At 44.4% G+C, this 27843-nt stretch overlaps 1 protein-coding gene across 3 annotated transcripts in view; it reads left to right on the top strand.

The window, feature by feature from the left end:
* Positions 1–27843, top strand: part of LOC310777323 (SPRY domain-containing SOCS box protein 4-like) — a 71228-nt gene that overhangs the window by 39652 nt on the left and 3733 nt on the right. For 2 of the 3 annotated variants that reach the window (XM_083637651.1, XM_083637653.1), the window contains one exon: positions 4306–5192. In XM_083637651.1, the coding sequence (XP_083493777.1) occupies positions 4484–5192 (709 nt within the window). In that variant the 5' untranslated portion in view covers positions 4306–4483. The remainder of the gene's footprint in view (positions 1–4305; positions 5193–27843) is intronic. The other variant, XM_083637652.1, reaches the window with a different exon arrangement.

Here is a 27843-nt window from a genome sequence, read left to right as displayed (position 1 = left end):
GTTGTGCTGAATATGTTTGGTCGGTGTGCCATGCTTTCAAACAATCTCCAACATCTGCCAACATTCACAGACAATTGTCTGTTGGTGTTTGTTGGTGTTTGTTTGAGAATGTTTGATTGGTGTGCCATGGCCTTTAACACTCACCTGGTCTGTCCACTTTACTCTCCTGCCATCAGTTGTATTCTGTCTCCTCTCCTTCATCTTCTTCCTTTAGTTCTCCTCACCTGTCATCTTGCTCACTGACACTTCTCATCAGCCCTGACCTTTTCGTCTTCTAGCCAGATTTGACTCTGTCCTTTCACTAACCTTTAACATAAAGCCAGTCTCCTTCTCTTCTGCCTCTCTTCCTCTCCCATCTCCTCCAGTCTCCCTTGTACGGTGAAGGGGACAGAGTCTGACTGATTGGAGCAGTGTGGTTTGTGTACATTGGTGTCCTGTGTGTGCACACATCACTGACACACAAGGTCACACATGTGTTGATAGGTGTGTGTAGTCAGACTGTCTGCTCTGATAGATACTTTGCTTTGATAGATACACACAAGCAGGGAGTGTGATCCTTCAGGCCTGGCTTCTCTTTGGATTATTGCTGTATCTCACATGTATTTGAGATAAACTGCTCACTCTGATTCTGGGAGGCTTAAACACCATTGATTTCTTCTTCTACTCCTCACGTTCTTCCTTTCTCAATTCCTGAATAAACTCTCTCTCTCTCTCTCTCTCTCTCTCTCTCGCTCGTCATCTAATTGTTTGACCCATTTGGGGGTTATCATCACATGAGGAATTGCCAACCCAATCTTTGTGTGCGAGCGCAAAGCGCTGTACGGGCTTATGTGTGTCTTGTATGACCCAGAGCCAGTGTGATCACAGTCTCATTGTACCCTGACTACATTAAGCCTTGTGATGATGAAGAGTCCCCTCATTCCCTCTGAAATGGCTCCGTGCCTCATTTCTGCGAGAGCAAATGAATGACTGTGGAAATGGCTTGTAGCTTTTTATAGGGCACAGCCATGAGAGACGTGTTGCGCAAATGAGACTGGAGGATGCGTTCACACATGGAGAGCAGTCTATCCTGTATTAGGGCCCGACCCATACTGGATTTTATTTAAAAAAAGAAATGGCAATGATCCCTCAAATAACAAACACAAAACACAAAGATATAATGCAGGCAGGATATTTTACAGTTTAACAATACACTTTATTGTCCTATGACATCAGTGCACAGAAACAACAAACTTCACTGGGAATTATAAGATTATAAATAACAAGAATAAAAAATAAATAAATAAAACAAATGTATATATAACTAGAATTTCAAAAAGGATACATAAATGCTGCCTATATATACTGTACATAAAATACATACATAAAATTCTGCCTATATATAACTTTAAAAAATAAAATATTGGAGCATATCGGACGACGACAACACACGCCGATAGCGATATATCTGTGATAGGCCAATATCGGCCAATAATATTGGTCGGGCTGTATACTGTATGTTCTAACAAAGTAGTTGCTGCCCCTTCATAGCTCCGTCTTCTACATTTCCTATCCACCTTATTTCTAGCTGCCATGATGCCTTACGTGAAATATGGGAGCTTGTTCCAGTGTCATCCTCCCAGCCCCCCCCCCCCCCCCCCCCCCCGTTACGTTACTGACACAGACACAACAAACTGTAGCCCGTCTGTAAACGACAGCTGCAGGCGAACGGAGCAAATCATGTCCAGCTTGGCAAAAATCTCGTCGATAAATATCCCGAGTTGTTCAACGAGCAACAGAAATAGCGGATGTGATAGATAAAATTGTTACATTCCCTAAAATAAGTCATCAAACGACTGTTATTTATTGTGACAAGCAACTTTTTTTCCCAGTGTTTTAGCGAGGAAATGTGCCAACTGCAACAATCAGTCACGTTCTAGACTGGACCTTGCACCCATCATTATTTTACAGCCGGGCATTCAAAAATAAGGTGGATATGCATTGCCTGTCCTCCCCTTACTCATCCCTTTCCCTTTCCCCATCTGCAACACAGATAGGTGAACAGAAAGTGGAAGCACTCTGGAGAGTCTGGAACATAACTTGATGTTGAATAATCTGTTTGCCTGCTCTCTCCAGTGTGATCATGATTTGCCACATCTGCCTTTCACAAACACTGCAATCACATTTGCCATGAGTGAGCAGCACCAGGCAATATCTCCACCAGAACTCATGATAGGACGTCTCCAAAATGTGTTTAGAGAGCAACGTTCTGAATTCGTTGAATTTAAATTTCCCTGTGAACACGACGAGCCCTTTCTAAACCGCACTCAGCTGTGATTATATATAACTCGCGTGTTTACTTACGCCCACCCACTCCCCTCCGCCATGTGTGTCCGTCCCAGGCCTCCCTTGGCGGGTCAGTACCAGTTACTGTTCTGTTCTCTGCTCTTTCCCTGGAAGAACCATGTGGATTCTTTTCCTGATAAGCTGATCGGGAGGGAGGGAGGGAGGGAGAGCCGGGGTTGCGTAAATCAGTGGTTCCCAACCTTTTTGTTCTATGTACCCCTTGAGCTGTTAGTGCTACACTAACTGTTTTATTAGCACACTGATAGAAAATGAATGACTGCATGTTGGCAGGCTTTGGCTGAAAAGAGGGGAGTGTGTGTTGCCAGTGCCACACAGGAAGTGAGGAGGCAAGGTATATAGACTTCCTGTGTGTATTTGATTACTGGAAGGTTTCTCCAAAACCACATGAAATCACACAGCCCTAAATACTCCACTCCACTTCCGTTCCATTCTTTGTGGGTGACATTATAATTGTGTGTGTGTGTGTGTGTGTGTGTGTGTGTGTGTGTGTGTGTGTGAGTGTGTGAGAGAGAAAGAGAAAGTGAGGAGAGAGGACATGTTGTGAAGTCATTTCTATAGTGGGTGGTGTTGGTGAGTGTGCTCTCCTTGGCTTGTCAGGCTGTCTGGAGAATGTGTAAATGTGCGGTAGAGAAGCCAACAAACATTTCCAGGCTGTTGCAGCCTCGTTTTGTTTAGTGCAGTAGTTGTCACAGTACCTTCCACCTCATCCAATGCCAAAGCACACACAGGGAGAAACACAAGTGTGTGTACTGTCTGTGTATATATATACAGGCGCTGCCTTCACGAGCCTATGTGGCTGGTAACTGAGGAGGTCAAAAGAGTGTGTTCTTCTGTCTGTGCCTTCAGAAGTCAAGAGTTCATCCTCCCCTGTTCCTTCCACTCTGATCTTCCCTCTTCTCTGGAGCACTGGCTGGAAGCTAGCACAGAGAGTGCCAGGGCTTGATGCATTTGGTACAATGGTTGTGTCTCTCTCTTTGTCTCTCAGTATTAAAAAGTGTGTTCCCTGAATGTATCCAGATGGTTTCTGGCTAGGGGTGTACCGTATCATTATCCATATTTCATGGCTGAAAGCGGCTCCATCATGGTGCAGGACGGGAGTGACTTCAGTCGTGTGGAAGTAGTTTGGTTACAAAAGAACATGTACAACAAACCATGGTAATATTTGAAGGCAAATTGTTACATTTATGCTGACATATAAAACTAGAACAGTTATTTTGTTGCAATTCTATGTTCTTGAAATGAATAATAAAATGTTTATCTTCAAATATATCTTCAAAAATATTGTTATTGCAGAAATACCCAGAAATATCGTGATGTTATTTTAGGGTCATATCGCCCACCCGTTCTGGCTGTTTATTGCCAAATTCACATTGTGAATTGCAGTAAAAGCACAATGTTTGTTTTTTGATGATTGATTATTACCATACATATATACATAAAAACAGAATGTTAACTTTGAGTGGTTTTAGCACATTAATACAGACTTCAAACACATGGTCAGCGGTGTGTTGGAAAAAAATAACAGACACCAACTTTTGGCTGCGAGTTGCTTGGTTGATTGACGCGTAGATGTTATCTTGGTATCAATCCCAGTACATGACTAAAATGACTTGAAATACATTCAGAAATACTTAAGAACACCCAACTAAATTTGTGTCAGGATGCCCTAGTGGTCAGTGAGGTCGCCCCTAAAAAGAGAGCTTAGATTTGATCCTCCGTGCAGCCATACCTGCTGAAGTATCCAAGACAACGTAGCCCCTCCTTGGTCTGAGAGTCAGAAGGCCAGGTAGTTGCCTATGAAATAAATGGGTTTGTGGAATAATGGCTTATTTCTACTAATTGCTGTGTGCTGTGTGACTGCACCGGGTCACTCCTGGTTAATTGGTGTGTATGGTTCAGTGAGCAGAACATGTTAGCTCTACATACATTTGATAGATATTGTTTTTCTTTGTGTTTCAGCAGCGTGGTTCACCCCTGGCAGAAGACTGTATGTGTTTGACAGCGCCTTTCCACCTGGGACTCCCTGTGTTGCCATTGCGCCCATGAGGTAACGTCGGGACCTACCCCCCCTCATCACCACCCTTGGTCCGCCCCTTTCCCTCCCCTCCGTCCCTCCCCCCCTCGGACCCGCCCAGCCATGGGCCAGAAGATCTCGGGCAGTATCAAGTCGGTGGACGTGCGTGGCGAGCCCTCGTACCGGCCGGTGCGCCGCGAGCTGCGGGGCCCGGACTTCTGTCGACCCCCCAGGCTGGACCTGCTGCTGGACATGCCGGCGGCCAGCCCCGAGGCCCAGCTCCGCCACGCCTGGAACCCCGACGACCGCTCCCTCAACGTCTTCGTCAAGGAGGACGACAAGCTGACCTTCCACCGACACCCCGTGGCCCAGAGCACAGACTGCATCCGCGGCAGTGTGGGCTACACCCGAGGTCTCCACGTCTGGAGGGTGCACTGGCCGGCCAGACAGAGGGGTACCCACGCCGTGGTGGGCGTGGCCACCGCCGATGCCCTCTTACACTCGGTGGGCTACACAGCCCTGGTGGGCTCAGACTCAGAGTCCTGGGGCTGGGACCTTGGCCGGAACAGACTCTACCACGACGGCAAAAACCGACCCGCTTCCACCTCGCCGCCCACATACCCGTGTTTCCTGGAGGCGGACGAGTCGTTTGTGCTGCCAGACTCTCTGACTGTGGTGCTGGATATGGACGAGGGCACGCTCAGCTTCATGGTGGACGGACAGTATCTGGGAGTTGCTTTTAGGGGGCTCAAGGGCAAGAGGCTGTACCCCATCGTCAGCGCTGTGTGGGGGCACTGCGAGGTTTCCATCCGTTACGTCAATGGACTGGATCGTAAGTACCACCGCACCTCACAGAGAAATATAGAAACCCCCGAAGCTCCGATTTCAAATCATTACCTTTAATTAACTAGTGATTTATAATAATATAATAATAATAATAACATTATTATTATTATTATTATTATTATTATTATTATAGTGCAATACGTGTGCCCGTTCCCTCCCTCCCTTTCTCTCCATTCACCCCCCCCTCCCCATGGGTACATCTACCCAGATGAAGATTCTGCACCACCCTCCCCCATGGGTACATCTACCCGGTCCCATTCCCCCCATCATATACTGTATCTCCCACTCTTTTTTTTTCAGCGTCAGAGTTTTAGCGAGGAAATGCGCCAACTGCAACAATCAGTCACGTTCTAGACCAGACCTTGCTAGGGATGGGGCCGATCCGATCCAATATCGGTATCGGGTGCCGATATGGCCCTAATTCACGGATCGGATCGGATCGGAATTGGATTTTTTTTTTTTTTTTTTTTTTTTTTTTTTTTGCAATTCCAGCACACAGCTGGCCGTAATTTGTGTAATAATGTATAATAGTATCCTTCTTTGCCTTGTATATTTTCTTAATTTTGTCTGCTTTTTGCAAGGTATATTTAAAAAAAAAAACTTTAATTGGCCAAATCTTTGCCTATACTGTATATTCAAGAAAAATATTGGTATCGGCATAATATCGGTATCGGCAGATATCCAAATTCAGGTATCGGAATCGGATCGGAAGTGAAAAAAGTGGATCGGTGCATCCCTAGACCTTGCACCCATCATTATTTTACAGCCGGGCATTCAAAAATAAGGTGGATATGGCCGTCCTACCCTTACTCATCCCTTTCCCTTTCCCCATCTGCAACACAGATAGGTGAACAGAAAGTGGAAGCACTCTGGAGAGTCTGGAACATAACTTGTTGAATAATCTGTTTGCCTGCTCTCTCCAGTGTGATCATGATTTGCCACCTCTGCCTTTCACAAACACTGGAATCTCATTTGCCATGAGTGAGCACCATGCAATATCTCCACCACAACTGATAGGACGTCTCCAAAATGTGTTCACTTTAGCTCCCGCCGTGGGCGCATTTCTTTATTTTTTCTCTCACACTGCACTCGGTCAGGTCCCCCTAAGCGCACTCCCCAAGTTTGAAGTCGATCCGAACAAAGGTTCTGGAGATACGCGAAGGACAGACATACAGTACATACAGACAGACGTCCATACACACCTCTGGAATTATAGTATAGATTATTATTATTAAATAATTATAATCGTGCTGTGAGAACACAGCATGTGTTCTATGTGCACAGTTTCTGTGATCCTTTGATAAATGAGGGCCTGTTTGACAGGTTGAATTAGGAGGGTATTATGTTTAAATTATAGTCATCTTGCATTCTTGTGTTTTGTGCATACCATGAACACCTTCCGTTCCCTTCCACTGTTTGTGTTCTGCCACAGTGTTCAATATTAGAGCTGCGTGATTGATCAAAAATAGTAAATTGCAACATTCAGTTCAGCAATTTCCAAATTGATAGAGATTGCATTTTCTTCTTCCTAGAGGGAAATAAGTCTCAGCCAGCCTCGCCTCCTGAACAAGTCATTCTTGTGCTCTGCAGAATCCCCTGCTTACAAATCACCTTGCATGTCAGAAAATCTTTCATTTTACTCAAACTCAGCAAATCCTACGCATTGGCGTCCGTCACTCGGGAGGAAATGTGCGTGTGCGCGTGTGTCGGGGGGGTTTTCAACATTCACGTGCTGAAACATAAATGATGTAGAAAGCTCTATCCATGTATATTGCAGTATTCGCAAAAAAAGTACATGCAATTCAATATGATTTGTTTATGAATATTTCCCTTCTGCCTCCCCATTCCTGGCTCTCCATGTTTCCCCAATGAACTCGTCACCGTGGGGATTGCAGCCTCATCCCTGTTCAAGTTTGTCATCCTCCCTCGTCAAGATCCATACTATTCACCTTATTCCTGGACTTACGTTTCCCATGATTCTCAGCGCTTGCCGGTTGTCAACTTCCTGTTTACATTTTTTTCACTAGCAAGGACGTGCGCGCCGCTGTCAAAGAGTGGGAACGTTTGGCTTATTTGATCCGAAATGGCTAAAAATAGTAACGTTGTCTGGTTGCATAGCGGCGATATTTTACAAAAACGAGGTGAATGTCAATTCACTCATACTGTCTGGGCTTATTTTAGCCGAAGTTGCTAAGAATAGTCTGCGGTTGCATAGCGGCCGCTTTTGTTTTGAAGGCTAAACGTCCAAACCGGAACTCTTATTTGGTCATAGAACGGAGCTGTAGCGGTCTCTCTCTTTCAAGATTCAAGATATTATCACTCTGTTGTACAATTATGCACGTGTGAAATTATTGTGCCGGGGGGCTCCATTACAAGACATAGGTAGGTACAAAGTCACAACAATTATTATGATTATTTTCAGTCTCTTTCGCTATGAACGGTCCTGGGCGGAAACAGGCAACCGGCAGCTGGAAACCGGGAGGGAGGGTGTCATGGAAGCGCCCACGGTCTCATCAGGAAACTCGTGAATAATATATAATTTACTGATCTCTAATGCAGCTCAATGTACCATAAACACATAAACATATTGAGTTTATTTTATAGCCTAATAATGGTGTCATATTATTATATGGGAATAACTCGTATAGCCTTCTCTCCACCCAGTCATTCTCCATATGAAGCCTAGTGTGGTGCAGTGCTGCCATCAGTGTTTAGTGTCTTTGCATGAAAGTGTGGGGGAGGCAGATGTGGTGGTGGTGTGTATTTTCTCACAGTACAGACGTATTCTGTTTAGGGCTAAAACATGGAGTAGGCCTGTATATATACAGGTTATGAGGCAAGACACTGTAGTAGGCTGTGTGTGTGTGCGTGCATGTCCGGTTTGCTTGACAAAATGCTCTTGTTTTGGAGAGAGGCAGAGAGAAAACCGATTGGATCAGGTGGCCGAGATTGACCCATCTAGACGGCAATAAAGAAAGCCCAAACGTTTCCACGGGGACGTACACTCCAGTCCTACACTCTCTTTACACACGAGGACGTACACTCCAGTCCTACACTCTCTTTACACACGAGGACGTACACTCCTACACTCTTCCATACGGTCCAGATTGTTTTTCTTGAGTGTTGTTTGTTTGTAAGATGGAAGTTTCACATCTATTGAGGTGATGGCGTGGCTCATTCCAAACTGCTTCCAGCTGCTCTGGGCTTGTAGTCAATGGATAGGCTTTAGATTGGAGGCACATTTGAGGATACAGCAGGACTCGCAGTTGTCACTTCTCAGTTAGCATCTGTTTGCCTTCCTGTGTGTGCGTGCGTGCGTGCGTGCGTGTGTGTGTGCGTGTGTGTGTGTGATGAGAGCGTGGAGGAGGTATATTCACAGTGGGTTTCTCTCTCTCTCTGTACTCTGCTCTGCGCTTCTCTATAAAAAGACCACAGTGAGAGAGAGCTTTGTTTACCCATAGGAAGCAGAATCAACATGCTCTCTCCCGCCTATTCCTAGTCTGCTTTTGACTTTTGTGTTACCACACTTTGACTCAAGTCTTGATACAGTCTTCATCGAGCTCTTGTACACACACACACACACACACACACACACACACACACACACATTACAGCTGACCTTATGTGTCTTTCTAACCCACTGATGTACCAGGACTTATCTGTTGCAATGCTTGTCCTAAAGTTCCCTTCAAGATGTCTGTCTGAGTCATCAGACACCTTTTCATTTTGTTCTTTCCTGTCCGCCCCACGTCCTGTCTGTTGAATATGATCCTTCCTACTGGTGGAGTCGTCACATTCATGACTACCCCCCCTCGCATTGTAAAATACCTGTCATCCCTCCCTCTATTCACCTTATTCTTTGCCCACACATGGACGCTTCCGCATTACGTCATTTCGTAATAGTATTTCCGTTTTGACTTGCCAAAAACCCTGCAGGCAACATGGCCGCGCACACTCCCCTCCTAGTGGCAAAATTTCTCCCCCATAAACTAACATATCTTGGCCAATACGTATGTAACATACAAAATAAAACAACCCGTAATATCTTTTTATTTAATTTTATGTAGAATGCAGAGGACTGTTTAGTTAAACTTGCATTCCAGGAATATTGTGCTCTAAAGATGACGTTAGTGGAGTCGAGACTGTTTCGTCCTGAAACCCACATAGGTTAGGCGTAACCTATGTGCGATTCGAAATAACGCATCCGAGATAGAAACGTTATGAATATAGCCACGTTATAAACAACAAACTAACGCTGGTGATCGTATGGAAACAGTGTTACTCGAAATGGTTAAAAGTTATATCAATTTGGTCATTCAGTGGCATTTTACTGCCATATAACATAACTAGCGGCTAATATTAGCCACAGAAGGCAACTAGCGCTGAACCGGAAGAACAAATACGTTTGCGTTGAACGCGGAGGAGAGAAAAAGTGGGCGTGGTGAATAAGGTGAATAGAGACACTGCGGAGCGCGTCATCATTCAGAAGCCACGCCCAAAACGGGGGAAAACACAAACTCCCGTCCAATCCTGGCGTTCTCCTATGCATGGTCGGGTCTTGCACAAAAAGATTGTATATACGGAAGATGAACACTCCAACTTACTTCATTGACAGCAACATCCACATTTTTCTTCTCGCCAATTCTCAATGGCTTCCTTGTTTTGCTCAGGAGTACAAAAAAACTTTACCTGGCGATTTTTTACATTTGTTGTCTGCGCAGCCCACCACACAACAGCTTTTAGCTATGTTTAATTCAAGGAAAATGACGCTGTTGTGGAAATGAACGGAGCTTTTCCCCCGTGATGGGCGTGGCCTATTTCATGCAGTGTCTCTATAGCACACATGTCACTCAAAGAGCCAAAGCAGGGCCGTGGTGTGTAGGGCAGTGCAATAAAATCAATATGCAATATATCGCGATACTTTTTTCCGCAATACTGTATCGATATTTCAGAAAAATATTGTGATATATATCGCCATATCGATTCTTTTGCAAAGCCATGTGTTCAGTGACACAATAAGAATACTTTTTATTTCAGTGCGTTCAGTAAGACACTCAACACTGAGTAGTTTTGACTAAATTTGTCGACTTAAGTTAACAATATAAAATTATGTTCATATTATTACACTACCTGGGTGGTACACAGCGTGTTGTGTTTTTAGCTATATTTTAATTTCCAGTAAATTATGTAGAGTATTGCAATGTATCACAATATGGATTGTATCGCAATGTATCGTCATACAATCGTATCGCGACCCACGTATCGTATCGTGACGTGAGGTCCTTGCCAATACCCAGCCCTAGTGGTGTGGCGTTCCAAACTTCCGACAGTCAGGCATGAACACCGTGCCCATGGCTGCCAGCCGTGGACATGAGCCAGAAGAGAAGGAATTCTGGAGGAAGTCCCATTGTGCCTCTGAGCTCAGTGTCTGGCCTCATATAGTGGGGAGTGTCAGGGACTGTGTGTGTTTAGGCAGTCCTACTGCACATGATGTAGAATGGCCTATATTTAAGTCTGTCCCCAAACAAAAATGTCCTGGTCAACTAGTGGTCGTTAGTCCAAGCCATTTGTCAACGAATCGTCACATGTGGGTCCAGTTTTGCAAACCCGCACCCCAGACCCGTTAAGAAGACTCACGACACGACCCGTCACCTGTGATTAAACACGCAGGCTACATACTAGGGATGGGTAGTGAGGACCGGTTCTAAATCGGTACCGGTTCCTGATTGGTCAGTATCGGCGTATCATTAAGCTTCTGGACAAACGTTATTTGGTATCGGTATTTTGTTTAACCATCCCCTGATGATGACGAAGCTGCTGGCATCAGGCGATTATCTTTGACGTTGCTTAACTGCATGTTTACACTCATCTCCCATGCACTTGCAACAGGGCAAAGCAGACCCTAATATCAGTAGTATATTTGGAAGAAGACTAGTTTCATCATGATACAAGGCCCAATATGGCGCTGTTGAATCACCCAACAGAGTCTGGAAGATGAAGCGACCACCGGACCAGACCAGCGTTTTACCACAGAGGCCTGCAGCCGAGGCAGGCTTCCCAGTGATGAACAAAATAACTTTTCATGTCATGTCTTTATTTTTTGCACCAAATTATGAAGAGTAGTATAAGTATCTGTATCCATAATAGGGATGTAACGATAACCGGTTTTAATGATAACCGTGATAAAATTCCGTACGATAACCGTACCGTTTCATTTTCATTATCGTTAAAACCGTGGTACCGTGATTACCGTGGTACCGTGATTACAGTGCTTTGAAAAACATGATAAATACTGTCCATCATCAACCAAAGTTGGCAACAGTCTCCCAGATGCAAATGTGCAGCCTTGGAGAAATTATTTCAGTGAGTGTATCAATCCTTTTTGGGTCTGAGTTTTCAATATAAAACGTCGTAAAATGATTTCAGTGAGTCTCTCAGTACTTTTTGAACATTTTCAGCAATTTTTACATTTTTTCCCCCGATTTTTTTATCCCGAAACTGGCTCCATGCTTCCTCCGAGACATGGGCAGTTCCAGTTCACAGCGTACCAGGTAGGAATCGAACCCAGTTCCTTCGAGCTGTGAGGCGACGGCGCTTACCACTGCACCACCGTACCCCCCTATTTTCAGCAATTTTTTACGAATACCGTGATAATACGATAACCGTGATAATTTTGGTCACGATAATCGTGATGTGAAATTTTCATACCGTTAAAGGTCCTTGCACATAGAGTCCGTTTTTTCGTCCGAAATCGATGCACGAAAAAAATAAAAATACGACCTCATTTGTGTCAATCATCATTGACACACCGAGTCCGACAATTACGTCCGTCATTTAAGTTTTCGGACGAGGTTCGATTTTCTGCGTTTTTCCGCATCCATGAAATCGTTTTGACAGGTGTTTGACCACCCAGAGCTGCCGTAGTGTTGCTATTCACAATGAAAAATGGCGTCTGAGAAGTTAATTCAGTTAGTCTCCCAGCACAAAGCATTTTATGGCAAAGCAGGAATACAGAGATTCGGAATTAAAAGACAGAATGTGCTGGGTGATTGCAGACCAGCTTGGAATGCGGGACGGTGTGTGTGTGTGTGTGTGTGTGTGTGTGTGTTTGGGGAAGGGGGGGGGGGGGAGGAGAGAGACAGAGAGCCACACAGACACACTGCCAGTTGTGGATCAGTAGGATCGCGGTAGTTTTCTTTTCGTTGCGAATCTTCGCAACGAATATTGGATAATTAACGCATCGGACTCAGTGGGCAAGGTATCTGTGCGTGACGTTTTTTTCCCGGATGACGGATTAAAAAAACGCAGCGAACAATTCGGACTCTGTGTGCAAGGACCTTAAATCTCTAATCCATGAGCTGTAATGGTGTCCATATCAGTTCATTATCAGTATCAATACCCATCCCTACTACATACACAGTCATTAAACAGTTTATTATCCAGTGAGAGGCTCGATAAGGGAGGCTCATGTTATCTGCCCCACTCGCTGGCTGTTGGCTCCAATCAAACACTTCACTCCATGGCTCTTTTGAATGTTTATTTGTGCAGTCAGGTAGCATCAAACAATGCATTATGCATACAACAATGTCAGTTATGCAGAAACAAAGCATATAACCTATGTTCAAGTTACAGACAATATGAAAGACTCCTCTCTCCCTGCTGCCTGCCTGGCCAGGCGGACTACAATCTGTCGTCTGGACTACCTACCTACAATCGATCAGCTCCAACTCCATTCTCGTGTCAGTTGGACTGTAAACAATAACCGTGCTGCACGGCGTGGACATCCACTATACAGCGCAAACCCCGGAATATGGGCCATCTGTCCCAGAGTCATATGTTTGTCTCCGTCTCTGTTTGTCTCTGTCTCTGTTTGTCTCTGTGTCTCTGTTTGTCTCTGTCTCTGTGTGTCTTCGTCTGTCTCTGTGTCTTTGTATCTGTGTCTGTCTCTGTGTCTCTGTCTCTGTGTGTCTCTGTCTCTGTGTCTCTGTTTGTCTCTGTCTCTGTGTCTCTGTTTGTCTGTCTCTGTTTGTCTCTGTGTCTCTGTCTCTGTCTCTGTTTGTCTCTGTCTCTGTTTGTCTGTGTCTCTGTCTCTGTTTGTCTCTGTTTGTCTCTGTGTCTCTGTCTCTGTTTGTCTGTGTCTGTGTCTCTGTCTCTGTTTATCTCTGTTTTTGCATCTAATGAAGCTTGAAGATGGAGAACAGAGTTAATGGTCATGTCTAATGGTGTAAACTCATGAGCCCGAACTCTCTTCCAACTGTACTTTGTCCCTTTGTCTCATTATAGAGACATTATAGAGATATAAATCAAGATGATATTCATCTCTGCTCATCCGCTCAACATCTGTACGGTGTATATATGAAATCAAGTCAGCTCGGATGCCATAAAGGTTAAAAGAGCATGAATGCATTGTAGCAGAAAGCACATGGGATGTCAGAGTGTGACACATGGAACACGGCATACGGCAGTAATGATGCATAATCTCCATGTAACATGGAACAGAATGGAAGCATCAGTATGCGTGCGTGGAGACGGCAGTGGTCTCCTATTCCCAGAGCTGCCTCTCCTCACAGTACTTCCTCTTATAGCTTCTCTGTGAGGACGATTCACTTCTATTGACTCTTTGCCTTTTTGGTCTTTCATTTGTTTTGCTATAGTCTTTACGTTCCTTTCTTCTCTGCCTCTCCTGCTTGATTCATCCACTTGATGCCCTGGGAGGCGTGAAGAGATAAGTGTCTCTCCATTCTGTTTGGATTGTCCCCTAACACCCTGTGTTCATATGCAATCCTTTAATCCTTCCTCTTACTGAACTTCTCTTTTTTTATTAATGTTAAACAAAAAACTAATAATCAAATACATACAAAAGCAGAGACAGAGTCTAGTGATTGGGCAGGGGAGGGCACCTCTGGCTTTGTCCCCAAGACATTTGACATCCAGCCCCTCTGCGATGTGGCCAGGGCCCCGAAATTAGAGCCCGCCACCCGCCAATGGCGGGCAGATTTTAGGTTTGGCGAGTGACACGAGAGGTCTGTCCGCACGTGGCGGGTCCCAAAATAGTCGTCATGTAATATTAAAACTGTGTAGCCGGCTAACATGAGTGCTTCCTGAGGCTGTTTCATTCTGGCTCTCCAGTATAGGCTACCAAACGTGACTCTGGAATGAAATGCAGTCATTGACAATTGACAGCCTACGTCGGGCGAATCAATCAATGAATCAATCGCTCGCACTTGTTGCCGACACTCGTATGATACAGTATATATGAGGAGATAATAGTTATCATGTGTGTTTTGGTGCGCAGCTGGCTAACACGAGTGCTTTGTGAGACTGTTTCATTCTGGCTCTCCCGTGTAGGCTACCAAACATGACTCTGGAATGGAATGCAGTCGTCAATTTAGCGGAGGTAAAAAGCGTCTTTTAACCTCTGCTAAATTGACAGCCTACATCGGGCGAATCAATCAATGAATCAATCGCTCACGCTTGTTGCCGAGCTCGTATGATGAGGAGATGAATCAAAATGCTTACCACCAATAAAGCCGAAGGGGAGCCGAGAACAAGTGCAGGAGAGCTAACGCAGGTGCCAGGTGTGGAGTGGGAGAGAAAGGTGCGTAGCCCAAGTTGTGCACTGTCTGCACTGACACTGTCGCAGTTATTACTTTTAGCTGCGTTGTTTTTTTTTTACAACAATTTAAGCTCAAGATTGACTTGACATGTATTGATAAGATTGACTTGACATGTATTGATTACCGTAAATTCCGGACTATAAGGCGCACCGGTGTATAAGCTGCACCTTCAAAGTTGACTATTTTTTTCTTATATAAGCCGCACCGGACTATAAGCCGCGGGTGTTTTAATGGTATTTTTTGTTTTTTTTACAGTGCACACAGTGTCCGCGGTGTGGTGAAAAGAGGGCAAGAGAGGAAATTAAAACAGAAGTGGATTTATAGTTAGAAAGAGTGCTAAAGAAGAGAGAATTCCGTTTTTTATTTTTTTATTTTAGTTACTCACAGTACTATTGACCAGTCCAACTCAAAAGATATTCGGCAGTTTCACTTTGAGCTCTTGTTCCGCCGCTGTCCATCAATGGTTATGACGAGTCTCGCTGGGTACAGTACGCCAAAGCGATATCCATTGACTTTAACCTTTTCAATGATGCTGTTGTATGTTGCGCGTTTCTGTTGCACCAACGCGGAGAGGTCCTGCCGGACGAAAAAGCGCGTACCCTCCCAGGTGAGGGGCTTCTTCCCCGCAGCCTGGAGGATGAGTTGACGGTCGGGCCAGCGGAGTAGGCAGATGAAGATGGCCCTCGGTGGCAGGCCGGGGTCTGGACGTGGCCGAGGCGCCCGGTGTGCCCTGTCCACCTCTGGTGGTTTCTCGCCTTCCTTCAGGTCCAGGATGTAACACAGGATTTTGCCACGAAAGCGTCCATGTCACCAATCTCAGCTCCCTCTTTTACATTGATCAGGCGAATGTTATTTCTTTTACTCCTGCTGATTAAGTCATCAACCTGCGTGTGCAGCGTTTCGATGTTTTTGCATTTTATCCACTTTCGGACTCACTGTGTTGTTTTTGTCCTCCAGTGCGCTGATGCGCTTTTCCGCATTAGAAACTCTGTTCACGGTTGCATTATTTTCTTTAGTGAGTGAGTGGATGGACTTCTGCACGTTTTCAAACTTGTTTTCAAGCTGCTCAAACCTCTGAGCGATGTCGGACTTAATCGATAGTGTTTCACGGAGTAAAAGTTTAGCCCAAGCCGTGTATCTCCAGCCTCCAGCAGGTGAGTCATTTCCTCATTCATGGCGGTGATTGCTTCGTCTTTTTCTTTCTGCTTACCTGTGTTGTGTTATGTTATGTTATGTTATGTTGTTAAAAGAGGGCAAGAGAGGAAATTAAAACAGAAGTGGATTTATAGTTAGAAAGAGTGCTAAAAAAGAGAGATTTTTTTTTTTTTTTTTTTTTTAATCCATAGATAAGCCGCACCGTTATATAAGCCGCAGGGGCCAAAAAAGGCCAAAAAACGGGAAAAAAGCCGCGGCTTATAGTCCGGAATTTACGGTAATCAATCATCAATCAATATATTAAAATAATTTGCTTCAAATTTTACTCTGGCCTCTTATTTAAGTGTGTATTCTTCAACGTAATACCTTATCTACTTGAAATGTACTGAAAATAAATTTTATATATATATATATATATATGTGACACAAAAATGCGTTTTCTTTTTGGCCGGTAAGAAATATGCTTGGCGGGTAGATTTTTTCCATCTACCCGCCACTGGCCAGTGGGTTAAAAAGTTAATTTCGGGCCCTGGCCCTGGATCAATTTGTATACCTCTGACTTGCTCAAGTCTAAGTACAAAACAATGGAGGTGTTTGATCTCGCTCTCCTCCTCCTGCTATCCGTAGAAAGCTGTGTTTCTAATCTGCCACAAGAAGACTTATGACACCACAGTGGCCCTGGCCAGGCTACTAATGAAGTGTTTAATTTACACCTGAACAAGGCAGACCAGAGGACAGGAAGTGTTTCATTTACACCTGAACAAGGCAGACCAGAGGACAGGAAGTGTTTAATTTACACCTGAACAAGGCAGACCAGAGGACAGGAAGTGTTTAATTTACACCTGAACAAGGCAGACCAGAGGACAGGAAGTGTTTCATTTAGACCTGAACAAGGCAGACCAGAGGACAGGAAGTGTTTCATTTACACCTGAACAAGGCAGACCAGAGGACAGGAAGTGTTTAATTTACACCTGAACAAGGCAGACCAGAGGACAGGAAGTGTTTCATTTACACCTGAACAAGGCAGACCAGAGGACAGGAAGTGTTTAATTTACACCTGAACAAGGCAGACCAGAGGACAGGAAGTGTTTCATTTACACCTGAACAAGGCAGACCAGAGGACAGGAAGTGTTTCATTTACACCTGAACAAGGCAGACCAGAGGACAGGAAGTGTTTCATTTACACCTGAACAAGGCAGACCAGAGGACAGGAAGTGTTTCATTTACACCTGAACAAGGCAGACCAGAGGACAGGAAGTGTTTCATTTACACCTGAACAAGGCAGACCAGAGGACAGGAAGTGTTTAATTTACAACTGAACAAGGCAGACCAGAGGACAGGAAGTGTCATTTAAACCTGAACAAGGCAAGGTTTTTTCATCTTTTAAAATAAAGATGTTTAAAAAACTATTGCTTGTTACATTTTCAGTGCTGTACCTTTTCTCTGGGTAAGAATTGAGCTTGAAATTAATGATATGATACATTATATTATATGAGCTATGAACGTGAACACAACACCGTTTATATTATTGCATGTTTTTGTAGATTGTGTACATTGTGTAGATTACTATTATGCTTATTATTATTATTACTATGCTAAGGAAGGTAGGTGACCATAATTCATTTCAATGTCCGCTCTCGAAATCGCTGTCCGTTCTCAAGAGCTATTCAGTTGGTTCATAAAATCGCTGGGCTGCGTGCCCTCCAGTGTTTGTGGTGTGGGAGATTCCAGCTGTCAAAAGTGCTCCTGGCCAATCCCGGCGCCACAGGGCGTGGTTATTGCTTATCCTATGTGCGAATAGAAATCACGCAGGCAGACCAGAGGACAGGAAGTGTTTCAAACTCCTCTAACATGACATGCTTGTAGTCCCCTGTTTTTCAAATGACCCCAATTTCACACCCTTCATTGTTTTAACCCCCCCCCCCCATTCTCTACTGTCTTTCCTGCTTTCCACCTGATCCTGTTCAGCACTGATCCTTTCTTTCAATGTTTACACACCTAATTGTGGCGGCAAGTTGCTGTGGAAACGGCTAAGCTGGCTTTGTGTGGACAAAGCTTGTGCACTAGTTAGGGGGCAGCTTGTGCACTAGTTAGTTTACTTAACCCATTGATACCTGATGCAGCATTTGCATGTGTATCCCTCATTTGTGTGTGTATCGCGGTTCGCGGTCTTAATGGGATACACACACAAATGCTGCATCAGGTATCAATGGGTTAAGGCTCGACATATACAGAGGGGATGTGTTTCTTCTGTCTGTCTGCAGCCCAGACATGGCTGCTAGCCATATTTGAAGCAGAGATGGAAGCAGTCGCAGCCTAACCTCGCACAAACTTAGACGAATTACAGCCAACATTGGCCTTTGACCAAGAAATGTGATATCGGCCAGCCAGTATCGTCCATCATTGATTATGATGGATATGTTTGTTTCACTACATATTTTATTTGAAATTATATTGATCAATATTACACTGCTCGTCTATGGGAAGACCTGAATTGACTGTAATGCCACATTTTGATTGGACTTGGAACAAGTTTGCATGGTAATGATTATGATCATCTTCGTGCTGTAGGGCCATATCAAATCAGTTTTATTTTTTCCAAATTCCATAATTTTTTTTCCCAAATTCAGTTTTTCACATTTTAATTTAGGGGTTTGGATCGTTTGTTTTTTCTTTTTCTTTTTTTTATGATTGGCTTTATGACAGCCTCTTCTCAATGTGAAAAGCAAGTTGTGAGGTGGCGTAAGGGTCCCACCCACACACGACCGATCCCCTTTTGAAACACCACAGTCGAAAACACATTTATTTCTCTAGGCCTATTTTACAATTTCCACAAGATCAGGTCGCTACACGGCCTTCAAATCTGGTTTGGCGGGACTCCGGCCCGGTGCAACACACACACACGCGCGCACACACACACACACACACACACACACACACACACACACACACACACACACACACACACACACACACACACACACACACACACACACACACACAACACAACAACTACAACAACAGCAACCTGGCCAGTGGTTGTGTGAAGATGTGTGCTTCCATCCTACCTCTGCTCCTGCATTATGTTTGTGTAGTCTTATTGACTGTATGACAGCCTATAGCTGCTAAACACAGCTGTGCTGCAGCCTTGAGACTAGAGCTGGGTATTGGTTCAAATTTCAAGAATCGATTCGATTCCGATTCACAAGGTTCCGAATCGATTAATCCCGATTCGATTCGATTACGATTCGATTAATTTCAATATCGATTTGGTTAGTGATACTAAAACATGTTTTTTGAGCTGTAACCTGAATTACATGATTGTCCAGTTATGTAACACAGGGGTTCCCAACCTTTTTTGTGCGACTGGTTGTCAATTTTAATGGTTTTAGTTACACATATATTTGCTCACCAGGTGGTGACAAAGGGTAAATACGGTAACAGCCTTTTCATCTGTCAATAAAGACACTTTCACAATTATCCACAGTGATTTGATTTCAGCCTATATAATTTCTAAAAGTAGATATTAATGATCAATTAATTAATTAATTAATTATTTATTATTTAAACATTTCCATTTATGTAGCCTACAGTATTTGTTTTTGTTTCAACTACAAACATAAATAAACGTAAACTTGAAACTATGTTTCAACTACCACACACAGCTTATAATATTATAGCCTATGTTTATAAAAAATAAAAAATAAATTTAATAAAAAAATCGATCTCTGGACATATGAATCGATATCAAAGGATTAAAATTAAAATCGATTAAAAATCGGAGAATCGATTTCTTTGAACCCAGCCCTAGTTGAGACTATTGTAAACAATGTCAGAGCTCGCTCTGCTTTTTCTGCATGATATATTCAGTGAAGAATAGGGGTGGGACAAAATATCGATACTCATGGTATCACGATATTTCCACTTGCGATACGTTATCGATACACTGGCACCAAGTATCGATATTTTATTAAAATATGCAGGATTTTTAAACTGATTCCCCCACAGCCATTTTGATAAACAGAGTCCTAGGGTTGTCAAAAATATTGATACTTAGGTACTTACTCGATACTAAACATTTTAAACTGATACAATACTCATTTTCTACAGTATCAAGTTTATCGATACCAGCAGCCCTTCCTCTGCCTCCTCCACACAAACAGACACACGCGCAGACACACAGCCACACACAGCACTGCAGCTGTTAGCTACATTAGCTAATCCCACTACTGCTGATGTAACCTACTAACCACTTCACCAACACCGGGCTCAAAACGCCAGTGTGAGTGACCAAATGTTTCACTTGTTAACCAGTCGGAGTGACGCTCTTTCCAGTAACATATTGGCTTTGAAATCTGTTGATACATGGACCCTGCTTGTAGATTGCAGCTACATTTAACGTTAAACGCATTGCCGGTGGAGGTACCCGGATGTAGCAGACAAAGAGTATTGAAGGCAAGAGACAAAGCCTATATTGTTGTTTTTTACAACAGCGCTCCCGCCTTGATGTTGCAGTGGAACCACTGGGGGGAACAATACAGTCGTCAGTTCTTATCAATTTAAGTTCTTTGGTGCAGAATTGTCGAAGTTGTCCTGCTTTGCTACTGCGACCGAATCAGTGGGGATAGCAGAGCGTTTTAGACCCCAATGATGGTTCATTTGGAATGGATTAATTGGGGCTCGTTTAGGCTAAGAGGCACACTGATGGCAGTATAACCTACACTGTGATTTATATATAACTGAATCCTGGACATGCAGAGCTGGTGTTTGGGCTGTCTTGGGCTACACTCTGAGCATACTTGGGGCAGCAGCTCAGCTTGAGGGAGGCTTTGGAGCGAATTGTAGCCTACATGAAACATGAAAGCTGGAACATCCCCACCCCCCACTAACTACTTAAGATAATTAAAAAATATATTGTGAATATATGCCATTGTTCTCTTGTTTTAATAATAATTTAAAAAAAAAGTCTGTTAATGTGTAATTTCTCCTATCGAAAATGGTATGAGTGAGTGAGTGAACTCAGTTCATGTCAATTCTGCTAATAAATACATAATACCTGCTTCTTGCCTTTTAGGGATATTTTTTTCTCTTCAGTTACACAGATATCGTGATGTATCGTAGGTAAAATTTCTTCCAATATATCGATTATCGCAGAATCGCTGTATCGTGATAATATCGTTATCGAGGGCCAAGTATCGTGACCGTATTGTGAGTTACTCCGCGATTCCCACCCCTAGTGAAGAAATTATTTTCATATCGGTGCATATCTGCAAAACATATACGCCGTTACCAATGGGTCTTTTAAAGGGCAAATCATGCCAATATCGCCCTTTAGTGTCTGGTACAGATATTCACCCTGCTAATGTCAATGACAGGAACGGTGCAGTTTGTGGGAATGTTAATGAAATATACCAGAGGGGTTTAATTTAATTTGATTTCGCCAAGGCAACACAACATCCCACCACTGACAGACCTAAGAAAATGTGCCTAACTACACACCGTTTACAAACAGCCCATTTAGTTAAACGAGCCAGCTGGCTACCTAACATTAACATTGTCTTACCAGCGCCATCTGGTCCATTCGAGCTTGCAGCGGAGGTCGGCGGCATTGTGCATCTGCTGATATCAAGTCTCTCATAACAGTCAAAGTATGAGTCCTTTCATTTGTTTAGCGTTACAATATAACAGGGAGCAACGTTGATGTATCACACCTTTCTCTGGCTGTAGCTGACCATCCGTCATACACAGGCAAGTGTGTTGCAAACTGCTATAAAAAAACACACAAAAAAAACACTGTTCCTCCAGCTGAGGCAATATAGCGGAGGGCAGATATGTGGTCGCTTAGACGACCAGTTGTGGGCGGAGGCAAGTGAACTTGCGGTGGAATCAGACAGTCTATCAGGTGGAGACGAGTAAGGCCAGTAAGAGAGCCGTACTGTGCTGTTATGTGTGGTGGAGATGAGCCATTTTGCATCTTTTTTGCTTATTTGTGGCATCTGCTAAAGCAGTGATGAATGATGATGCCGCGATTAGAGACTCCGCTATGTCCGCATTTTCATTCAACATACCCAGAGCAGCTTTTAGATTCTCTCTGGCCGTGGGATTTTGGAGGTCAAAGTTCAGCACACGTGAAGTCTGATGGCAGCCTGAGCCTGGCATTGTGTGCCTATAAGTAAGTGTGCGTCAGATACTGTGTGTATCGATACAGTCTAGTCTAGTGTGAGCGTGGTCCTCGTGCATAATCAATTCTGTTTACTTCGCTTCCATTCCCAGAGCAGCGTGGAGCAACACTGCAGGGAGCAATGGCCAAATTGACTGGAGTCTGTCTGTGCTTCTGTCTGGCCCTCACCGGCTTGTCGGTGAGAGCCAGGTAATAGGAAGTTGGATATTGGAGGAGGAGGAGGAGGGAATTTGGATTGGCAGAGGACTGGTTCACCGAGCAACTGGATTCAGCTCGGAGTGGATGACTCCATTTGGACACTGGCCTTTCCAATTAGGGAGACAGCGATGGTCTGCTCCTGCTCCCTCTGCTCACTCACCTGGCTCTTCCGTTCTTACCTTGCGTATCGTTGCTCTCATTCTGTCTGTCTCCAAAATAAATTATATTCCTCTCTTAATTTTGCTTTCCTTTTGACCTGTCGCTGAACTACACTTCGGGACTTAAGGGTGTGTCTGCAACTTAAACGCTGTATAGGTGCAGACAGAACACAACGGTCATCTTAACTAGGTCACACAGCGTCGACACAGTTGTATCTGAATCTATTAGATAGCGGGAAGCCTGGATGGGAGTCAGCAGCCTCACCTGTACGTTTGTTAGCTTGGCACACATTTCACACAATGAGTGATTGGGGGGAGGGTTGAAGGGGTAATAAATTGGAACATGAGTGCCAAAAAGATAGAGCTTTCATAGCCGTCATTTTTAAGTGACATAAGTGGGTTGTGTTTCCACTTTCCATCATGTTGAGCAGTACCACACACACAATCTCACACATACGCAGTGTTGGGGGTAACTCATTATAAAAGTAACATATTACATGTAATATATTACTTTTAGCAGTAACTCAGTAATATAACTTATTACTTATAGGATTTCAGTAATATTATACCAGTTACTTTGACAAGTAACTCAAGTTACAAATTGAGTTAAAAACAATTTTAAATCAAAGCACATATTTAAAAAAGATAAAATCATTTCCTAATCAAACTGTGTTTTTATGTAAATAACCACTATAGATGACAATAACAAAGGAAAAGAATAACATTTAGAATTTTGGATTGTTTACACTGACTTCAAGGCGGGGTTTTTTTTTCGGGATGTTCTGGGGCGGAGATGTCATTCTGTTGCTGCTGTTGTTTTGGTGAAAGTAATGCAAAAGTAGTGTAATAAGTAACGAGTTACTCTACACACAGACAGCAATATTGTAAAGTAACTTATTATTTCAAATGAAAGTAACTAGTAATATGTACTGTAGTATATTACATTTTGAAAGTAACTTGCCCAACACTGCACATACGTGCACGTTTATTGGCACACCTGCTTCTCCCACTCGCTATGTGAAGTCATTTGGAGGTGGGTGTGTGCGTTACCTGTCTCACCTCAGTGAGAGCAGACTGACTGGCGCGCCACTGTCCCAAATGTACCTCCTCTCCTCCACCTTGTTCTCGATGAAGTGTTAGGTAGGGTGTGTGTGTGTGAGTGTGTCTGCCTGCCTGTCTGTCTGTGTGGGTCTCTCTCTAGGCCAACGGAGCATCAGATACTCAATTGTCCTTAACCACACTTTCCCAGCAGTAGGCCGAGCGCACTCCATCTCCTCTTTAAGTGTGCCATAAAGCTGTCAGGAGCTCTTCTCTGACCGTTACAGAAAGACTGAGTGCCTCGAGACGGAGAGGGCGAGGGGAGGGATGGAGGCTGAGACGGAGAGGGCGAGGGGAGGGATGGAGGCTGAGACAGAGAGGGCGAGGGGAGGGATGAGACAGAGAGGGGGAGGGGAGGGATGAGACAGAGAGGGGAGGGATGGAGGCTGAGACAGAGAGGGCGAGGGGAGGGATGAGACAGAGGGGGAGGGATGGAGGCTGAGACAGAGAGGGCGAGGGGAGGGATGAGACAGAGAGGGGGAGGGGAGGGATGAGACAGAGAGGGGGAGGGGAGGGATGAGACAGAGAGGGCGAGGGGAGGGATGAGACAGAGAGGGGGAGGGATGGAGGCTGGACGCTGACGTGACAGAGTGGATGGAGAGAGTTGAGGGATGTGAGCAGAAGGCTCCGCTGTTGTCTTCTACTCCATTTAACTGAAGCGCTTCCAGATAATTGGCATGAGTTAATTATTAATTAATCTTGCCTGCTCTGTTTGATTTCATTTTTTTTTTAATGTTTTAAAAAGTCACTCAGGCTTTTCATGTAGGGAACATGATTGCATGCAGGCTGCTTCAAATAGGCAGGCACAAAGAACTTGTACAGTATGACCTGTTTCAATGTTCTGTCTGTGTGTGGGTGTGTGTGTGTGTGTGTGTGTGTGGGTGTCTGTGGGTGTGCATGGAGATAGGGATGGGACCGGTCCGATCCAATATCGGTATCGGGTGCCGATACTGACATAATTCACGGATCGGATCAGATTTTTTTTTTTTTTTGCAATTCCAGCGTGGGCCGCACAGGCCGTAATTTGCCGTAATTTGCCCATGTATAATAGTATCCTTCTTTGCCTTGTATATTTTCTTAATTTTGTCTGCTTTTTGCAAGGTATATTTAAAAAAAAAATCTTTAATTGGCCAAATCTTTGCCTATACTGTATATTCCATGAGCACAGTTATGGAAATGTTTGTATGAGTACAGGATTACAGCATCTCCTTATAGACGATATTGTCTGTTATTCCCTCTTCATCACCTTCAATAAGTACTTTTATGCTGCTGGCTGGTTACTATGGTAACCACATATATGCGGTGGGCTCCGGGGGGGGGGGGGGGGGGGGCTGCGAGGGTACGGTGACTGATTGATAGACGTGGTTTTAGGGCCAGTTCAAAGCACATCCATCTGTGGGGGGTCCGGTCCAGCCCACCTCCTCAGGGGGGTCCGGTCCAGCCCAGCCCACCTCCTTTGATCTCCAGGTCCTGTAGTCATGAGAGCGCTGGACCTCAGACGGTCAGAAGGGGCAGAACCAGCTCGGGATGTGATTGTGTTCCCAATTGTCTGTCTGAGTCCCTGATCGCCACATGCATGTGTCTCCTGTAGACCAAAGGGTCATAAGGTGCCGGAGGGCTGTGATGTGATCGTCCTACCAACGTGTTTGTCTAGCTGCTGTGAAGAATTCTCATCAGTTGCACCATGCGTGTGCTCACTCACAGCACCTCCTCCTCCTCCTCCCTATTAAATCCACAGATCATTTTGTAAATGTCCCCTCGTTCTCGTTTTGACACGTATTGTATTGATTTGGCGTCCGAATGAATTCGCCCTCCCAAGGTGCTCTCATCATGGATTTTCGTGAAATATGTGGCAATCAAATGAATTGAGAAAGTCACAACTCCAGGCGCGACGTTCTTTACACCCCATCAGCTACTTTGTGCCGGCGCGTCTCTCTCATGATTCCCCCTCTGTGCTGTTTGAAAGGTCTCTCTCTCACCAGCCCGCAGGAGAGGAATTCAAACAGATGTTGTCGCCGCGCATTTTATTGCAAATGCCGACATTGTCCCAAATGACCGCACAGAGCAAAGCATTGGGGCTGCCGTTGCTAATGGTGATAAGATCTTTTTTTCAGGCTCCCGTTAAAATGTATTGTCCCCAAGGGGGAAATTAGTCTTGGGCACAGGACGACACAGTTGCTTGCTTCACATAAGAAAACATCGCCGAACATCACAAAACATAGAAGCGTTTGACACAGTGTTAGTTAGGGTTGCTTAGGGTTGGTATGACTGTCTGTGCCAGAGGGGCTCGTTTGAGTATTTCTGCAACTGCTGATCTCCTGGGATTTTCACATGCAGCCGTCTCTCTCTAGAGTTCACACTGAATGGAAAAACCCAGAACATCCCATGAGCGGCGGCTCTGCAGACGGAAACGCCTTGTTGATGAGAGGTCAGAGGAGACACTCACAGTCACTCACATAATAACCTCTTTACAACTGTGGTGAACAGAAGAGCTTCTTAGAAGAACACAAGACATGGAACCTTGAGGTGTCTTTGGTAGCCGGTTGACACTGAGCTGAAAGTTAATGGCTGGCTACCCAGTAGTGATGCGCGGGTCAGGGTTTTTTAAGGCCCGCCCCAACCCAACCCATCATTGGAGCCAGCCCGCCCCGCCCGGCCCGTTAAAATATCTGAAAATTCCGAACCCAGCCCAAACCAGCAGCCCGCAACGGCCAATTTAATGTAATATGTCTCCGGACTCAGGAGGAGCACAGCAGAGCTTCCAAGGTGTGCATAGGGCTGGGCGATATATCGAATATACTCGATGTATCGCGGCTTGTGCCACGTGAGATGTAGAAATGACTATATCGCGAACATTCGAGTATAATTGTCACGCATTGTTTATAACTTAAGCCGCCGGCATGACTCGCTTCACGTTTCCTCTTGTCAGCTCTCCCTCTCAAGGGAGAGCTCTGTCACACTCAGGAAGGGAGGGGGAATCACATGGATACGTCAAACGCGTCAAACCGCGTCACACACCTATCCCAGCAACCAACCCAAGCAGCTGGCGAAACATGGCCACCTCCAGTGTGGCTGTTGACTGTTTCAAATTATAACAAAACAACCACTATTGCAATTTGCAATACATGTCCCGCAAGGTTTCTGAGATTAGGGGAAAGTCTGAGCTGGCGTTACGCTAAACCAAACGTGGGGAGGAGGCAGCGGATTTGTTTGGCGTTAATGTTAGCTGTTGTGATGGGGGCTAACGGAGCTAACGTTAGCTAGCTAGTTGTGGCTACCTATTTGCAGGCAGCGCTCCACAAGCTTATTGTGACCAAAATCCCCACATTTAAAGCACTTCATACTCCCAGAGCTGGCGTAAACCATAGATAACCTCATGCATTACTCAAAATGAAACGTCCAGGGTTTGTGTCTCCAAAAGCAACTAACGCTAACGTTACATGCAAGGTAACGTGAAGCTAACGTAGCTAGCTGCGGGGCAGTCATGATCTATAAGGAAAACGAATGCCTACATTTACAGAAAAGTCAACATAGTGTCTTTTCTTTAATCTAGAGGCATCATTTTTCAGTCAAAAGTGAAACGACACAGATATGATGGCGTATAGTGAGGCTTTCCATGCCTCACTATAGAACTGGCCCCAATGCAAAATTCAGACAGCTTATATGTTGCCGTCATGTCAATAAGAGTCTAAATTGCCTTTTATGTTTTATCGGCAGACTAAGCAGCTAGGCTTTCGGTTCTATAAAAGTCATTATTTTTTGTATTGACTATTGAGTGATACGCTTTACTAAAACAACCATATTATATCACAATAGTGATGTCAGATTTGCTTAGGTCAGAGCTATGGAATATTAAATCATCCATCTTTGCTCACTACATCTGCCCTTTCTTTCTTCTTCTTTTTTACCCCAGGTGTGCATAAAATACAGGTTAAGAACTTATGGAAAAGTCATGGAAATCCATTGGTCAAAATGTGTATGAACCCTGAAGGGTTAAATTGAGCATTTATGAGAGATTTCAAAAATATCGAGATATATATCGTGTATCGCGATATAGCCGAAAAACATTGCGATATTCTTTAGAGGCCATATCGCCCAGCCCTACCGTGGGCAAAGTAGCTAATAACTCTGTCTCTCTCCCCTCTCTCTCACACACACACACACACACACACACACACAGACACTCACATGCTGCCTGCGCGACAACAGTTGTAGCCTACTGCTCTGGAT

The sequence above is a fragment of the Poromitra crassiceps genome (assembly GCF_964638095.1).
Source record: "Poromitra crassiceps genome assembly, chromosome: 5".
Lineage (NCBI taxonomy): Eukaryota > Metazoa > Chordata > Actinopteri > Beryciformes > Melamphaidae > Poromitra > Poromitra crassiceps.
Note: the sequence above shows the minus strand (reverse complement) of the source record. Positions and strands in the feature narration are given on the sequence as shown.